Source organism: Cariama cristata, unplaced genomic scaffold, assembly GCF_000690535.1.
Source record: "Cariama cristata isolate BGI_N322 unplaced genomic scaffold, ASM69053v1 scaffold6197, whole genome shotgun sequence".
Taxonomy (NCBI): Eukaryota; Metazoa; Chordata; class Aves; order Cariamiformes; family Cariamidae; genus Cariama; species Cariama cristata.
The window spans coordinates 2,445-8,922 of record NW_009625986.1 but is presented as its reverse complement, the minus strand read 5'-3'; the positions used below and the strand labels follow the sequence as shown (position 1 = coordinate 8,922).

Here is a 6,478-nt window from a genome sequence, read left to right as displayed (position 1 = left end):
TAACAGAAACAGGATTATTTATGAACTTAGTGTTCTTGATTGGGGCTTTTTGCTCTCAAGATACAGGTACAAAAATTTTCGGATTAATATCTTGCATAGTTTAACACTAACCAACAACCTTCTGTATAGCTAGATGAAAAAACCTCCAATCAAACACCAAAACAGAAACACATTATCTACATGCATTAACCACTCTATAAGCATGTATGTTTTAAGACATTAAAAATTAACCCGCTAGTGAAAGTGTCCTAAAAAAGTATTTGAAAACCTATCTCTTTCCCATTTACTAATCCCACATGGGATTATTTACAAAGATTTGGTGGTACACCACAAACTATACTTCATAAATTAGAGCTTTTGTAATCCTGCTCAAAACCAGAAGAAACACAAAGACCAGCAACCTCAGAAAGATATTGTTTAACTGAAGATGCATTTTCAGTTAAAGTTCACATAAAGCTCTGTAATGTATTTAATAGTTTACAATTCCGAAAATTGTTGTGTACTCTTCCCTGAGTGTAGTTAGTATAGCTGCTTTCATTTACAAGAATAATTGTCTCCCACTACCTGGGAAAAAGAATTCTTGAAAAGTCAGCACAGCCTGAAGCAAGCTCATGCATAGGAGAAGCAAAGTAAACAGGGGCAGGGGAACCAGAAATCACAGAGACTGCACCTCTCTAAGGTACTGCCAATAGGTTATTAGTTGGCTAAATAATTTCTTGAGAAAATTTCGAGATAAGTTCATTCTCTGTACAAAAATCAAGGAACCAAAGCAACAACTAGCATACTGGCACACCCAAAGACTGAGTATGGCCTGGTATATCTTACAGGTGAACAGACCTACTGCTGGTAATACTCCTTATATCACCACCATGGCCCCTGAGGACGGCTTATTTAGCTGCTCACCACTGTGCTCTTTACCCAGAGCTATATTTATAGATAGATACATATATTGGCTCATATAGCAGATTATTCATGTATTAAACTGTCATGATGTTTCAATTTCTTCCAACTGTTTAAATGAACTGCCAAATTTAAACTGCAGCTCATCAGAGTAACTCTCGAAATACGTAGGAAAATCCCTTCGTGCCATCAGTGCTGAGTAACACGTCCTCGTTTAACTTATGAAAATGCATTAAGAAGTAAGAGTTTCCCTCTACTCTGCTTCAGCAATCTAAGACTTTCAAGAAACAAGTACACATAAAATTCATCCATAATTTCTACAGCATTCATGCCAGAGGACAATCTGTAGGTAAAGAAAATAACATCCATTTGAAGTTATCAGATTGAAGACATAGTATTGATAACAGTACAATCTCTTTTATGATAAAAGAAAATGAAGATCCTAGAGTGGAGTTGTGAAACGAGCTCTGAGGTTTGAAATAATCACAAATATCCTAAAATACTTAATAGAGCCGTAAGAAATTACTACAGTTAGAGTACTAAAGTTTATGTCCTGACAAATTTTCAGGTAATAGACCATGACTGCTTAATTTGCATTACTACAGAAGTGTACCTCAGCAGTGGTTGGGGAACTAAACCTAATAAACAAAGCACTTAATGGAAAAAACCTAAACCAGCACCTGTTTGCATAGGCCATGACAACTGCTGGCTTGCAAAACTAAGAAATCACATAGTAAAGACTGTCACCCAGACCATCCTTTACTACCCAAACACAAGAGTTAGCCTTGCTGTAGCTTTCTATTCCAGTACATGATTAAGTCAGTCTGCTGTGTCACTGCAACATTACAGTACTTTGTGATTAGACCTGAGAGAAGGAACTAAGGATATGTTTCAATTTCAAATCAAGAGGATTTGTCCTCAAGTGAAAACAAACAAGAGGTACTCAGGATGCGCTTTCATAAATTACGGTTTCTGCATAAACCACCAGTAACATATTAAGCACCATAATTCAATTCTTCTGTCTGCCCTAGACACCAGCCACTTTTATTCACGGCACTGCATAAGAGAAGAAGCGATCTGGCAGCTGGCAATTATTTTCTTAGCTTTCCCAATCACTACAGACCTAGCAAAGCCAGAGGCCAGAGCTCAAGAGTAGAGTTTAATACTTTTGGAGTTACAAGGAAATTGTTTTTCCACCAAAGTCAGATGCTCAGACCAGAGTCATCTGATCTCTCTTTACTGGACTGAATTTTTTAATTTTGGGGTGGGAGGGAAAAGGGGCGGAAAGTGCGGCTTTTTAAAAAAATCTAGCTGTAAGATACAACAGTAGAGAATATGTTTTCCTTTCTTGTTAGAATCTGGAAAACTGATCTCTCCATACTACTTCTTTCACAAGAAAACGCTATACTGGAGCAGAAAGCTTGGGGGAAACAAAATTAAATGAAGGAGGTCATCACTGACTATTTTATGCTGTATATTAACACACATTTTTGGCTTGTTATATTTAACTATTACAAATATTTATGCTACAAATATTTATACACAACAGCACACACTGATAACATGACATTCATGAATTTAACCCATGTACTTAATCATATTTTATTTATGGTTCTTTCTGCGTGTAGTCCCCACTGAAGCAAATTTCTATTTTGATCGCAGAATGCGTTGCAAAATATTTTGATTACTGCAACTGCATCATCTGCAACTGTGGTGTTAACATTTTGAATGGAGTAGAAATAGATATAGCTTAGCTCAATAGTTTAAACTTGTATCATACCTTGTGAGGCAAAAAATCTAGGTATGTATACCCTCATCACCAGCTAATATTAGTTCAGTTCTACAGTTGCATTTATTAACCCACTGCTTTTTAGCTATATGACTGCATAATATTATGATTTCCATTTATACTTTTACATTCCAGTAAAATAGCATTCTTTTAAATTCACATGAAGTACAGAAGAGCTCTATATGAACACACAGATGTTCCCTTCCAGTACCGAGCACTCTTAGCTTTTTTTATTTTGGGGCTTGAAGGGCTTATTTAAAGAATAAAAAAACCCATAACAACCACAACAAACTGAAAACTATCATTATATGACCAAGTTACTATGCATTTTACCATTACATTATAGTGATGAGGCAAATGAGAAGTAAAGTTTGTCTACAGACCCCTCAAACTACTTAACTGCAGTACATACACTGCGAAAAATCATCTCTACTTTAGAATTTAAATTGTGCATGACAGAGTGAATTAAGAAAAAAAAGTTTCCATTCTAAGCCAGAACAAATTAAGAACTTGTATTTGAAATGAAATGTTAAAAAAAAAAAACCCAACATTGCTTCCAGCAAATATACCAGTCTGACATCCAAAACCCACACTTGACCTCTGTTATTGTGATTTTCTCTTTTTCATCTTCCCCCCCAACAAATGGATGAAGAACTCTGCTCCTTACAACTTGATTCTTCACTGATTTCCTATGCAAGTGTATAAAAAAGGAGCATCTCTATTAGCTACTATAAGCGGATATAAATATATATACAAAATTATAAAAATGTGTAATAGAAGACTTTAAAATAAACCATTTGGCATGACTGTCAGTGAAAAGACAGAGTAGACTGCTTTCTTACAAAGCTCCCTGCGGTAGCCCCTTCTCAAATAAGTAAGGTTCTACTGGAGGTTTTGTTTTTGTTTTTAATCTCTTGCCAGCAAGGTAAAAGCATATAGAGATACATATTAACTCTTTAAAGTCCTGTTCGAAAATGAGGATCTTTGGAAATATTCCTCTCTATAATTCTATAAATTCTACTACTTCTATAGTAGATTTCCTCTACTTCTATAAATTCTTCTAGATAAAAACATAGTCCAAATGATCCAGAAAGAAATAGGGAAGAGGAAGCTACATTCTCACGCTGCCATACTTGGATGAAGTTACCTTAAAAAATGACAGAAATGAGTAAAAATTGCTGATTAGATGTTGTTAACTGCCACATGAATTACATCTAAATTTGCAAATTAAAAAAGTCATGCAAATAGTGTTAGGCTAGTCACAGGGTTTTTCTCCCCAGTTCCAACTAATTTCAACAACAGTAATGTGGAAAATACAAATAATTTTATAAATAGATAATAAATTTATTGCCATTATATGGTGTGTACCTCCTATAAACACTTCAGAGCTCAGATCTTGCCACATTCCTCAACAAAACTACAAAACATCTCTGTATTTTCCAAAATTGCTCTACAAGACTCCATGATTTTCCCAGCTTCCTAGTGCAAAATTAGCACAGAACAGTAAAATGTCAGTTCCATGCCAAAAGGCACAAGCACAAGGGTAATTTTTGTTACCTTGTGGTAACAAGATAACAAGTTTCAAGTGCTGCAAATTAGTTGCTCCCCTTTCCATTGACTTGCTTCGCATCTCTCTTCCTCTAAAAATGCTTACACTTGAAAATTATCATAGATCAGCTGGTGCACGGTTATCTGTTAGCTCACAATAACTTGTCCCTGGTGTCTGTATTCTCAGATCCCATTTGGTGCTTACATCCATAGCTTATTTCAAAACTGACATATCAACTCATCTTATGCATATGCTCACTTTTTTGTGCCATTTATCACACAGTATGGACTTGGAAGTCCAGGAAAAATCAAAATTAAATGAAAAGCAGACCATGCATGATATACTAAGTTACTTTTTGTATTTTGATTGCTTTGTTTAAAAATAGAATTTCTCTGCAATATGAATTTAAAAAGTAATGCCATTCTTACATTAGATATTATATAGGATACAACGTTGACTGGACAATGTTAAGAAAAGAGTCTTAAAAAAAATCTTACACAAGTCATATCTGTTAAATACAATGCAAGCATCACCTTGACAAGAGCAGAACAAAATTTTTTTTGTTGCACTATTGGCTTGCTCTTTCATAGGAATGTTTCAGGTATTATACAGTGATGCTTGTATTTAGAGTTGCCACGAACTGCCTTTTCCATTTTGATCAAAAGATAGCAAACTGTTTCCCAAGTCCTTCTCTTCCAATCCATTAAGTTTCAAACTCAGATGTACTGTTTACTATATGCAGAAATTACTTCATGATACAATTAAAATAACATTTATTCTTTATAAGAATGCATTTTTAGATATAAAGCATGCAAGACTGGGGAAGGTTCTGGCTAGAGTGGTAAATCTGTCTAATCATTAAATCATTACATTCTTACCAGCTGCACTTCTCCAAAAGCCCCTCTTCCAATCACCTTAACAACATCATAGTCTTCAGCTTTCATTTGTAAAGCTCGGATTTTTTCCACAATCTTCTCATCTAAAACAAATCAAATAAAAGTTGTGATAATGCATGTATTAACAGAATACAAGAATTTTCTCTAACATTTTTCATTTAAAGTCAAAATAAGTTATTTTTATTTAAATGTTTAGAGTCTTCTTGGTAATGCTTGAAATCTGCAGTCACTATTAATATGCCCTTTCATTATTGTTTGGAAACCATTAACCATCTACCTTTAGCTATAACAACCGAAATGTCTTTTGGATTTTGCTGACTCTCATTTCACACCTCTAATAATCATTCACAAGCTTACAGGAAGACTCTGGTAATGAAAAGAACCAGAGATGCCTATCTTGAATTTTCAGACAATCAATTCGTTGCCACCTGCTGTGCTGCCAGGATCCACTGACACTCCACTGATAACACAGGAGTGTGAAGTACCTGGTATACAAAAGCACTGCAGGTGCAGCCTGCTGCTACACAGCTGGAGCATTCAACAGCAGTCCAACAGAGAGGAATATAACTCAGTAACCTTCATGTACAACTTCAGATCATGCAAGGATATGACTTCAGATCCACTCATTCATTCCATATGAAGTATTAATTCAAATTTACATATGCCTATGTAACTGCTGGCCATCTCAAAGTGCTTTTTAGTGTTCACTGCATGTGTAGTTCTACACTTTTTAAAATTAGGTCTACAATCCTCCGGTGCAGTATTCTGCAGATCAGCTCTGTCTTTCAGGTTTTTTGGGTGGTAGTTGTGAGAATCTGTAAGGGAAATCAGTGAATTTCTGACCTCTGACAAATTCTAAAAACATGCAAGGTCCTAGACTCTTTAATTTTGTAAATGTAGCATGCTAGTGAATGCATTCCAGGCTAAATTCATTTAAAAAATCTATTCTTATTACAAGGACAAAAGATAATGGAAGCAATGAATGGAATCCATAATACTGGAGGTAATCTTTCTTAAGTGTGACAAGCTTTCACACTGACCCCACACGTGCTTAGAGGAAGAACAAAACAAAGCAAAACAGGATGGCTGGAGCAACATCTCTACCAGGGAAGAGCATGAAACTGTATGAAAAGCTGTGGATGCTTATATTCAGAGAAGAGTAGACGTGTACATTGTGAGATCCCTGTTTAGGGTCAAAGACTGTGGCATTTGATCCCAAGAAAGGCATTAAAGGGGATCTCAGATCTGAATACAGGAAAAAAAAGGATCATAGATACAGTTAATTCAGTATGACATTAAAGATGACAATGTCAGCAGGGGGTTAATGATAACAAACATCTAGTA

General features: G+C 35.4%; 1 protein-coding gene across 1 annotated transcript in view; it reads right to left on the bottom strand.

Annotated features, from left to right (window-relative positions):
• ROCK2 (Rho-associated, coiled-coil containing protein kinase 2) overlaps positions 1-5,209 on the bottom strand; it is a 45,996-nt gene extending 40,787 nt beyond the window's left edge. The window contains 1 exon segment of the mRNA XM_009703827.1: positions 5,117-5,209. Coding sequence (XP_009702129.1) covers positions 5,117-5,182 — 66 coding nt within the window. The 5' untranslated portion in view covers positions 5,183-5,209.
• Between the last annotated feature and the right edge of the window lie 1,269 nt (positions 5,210-6,478).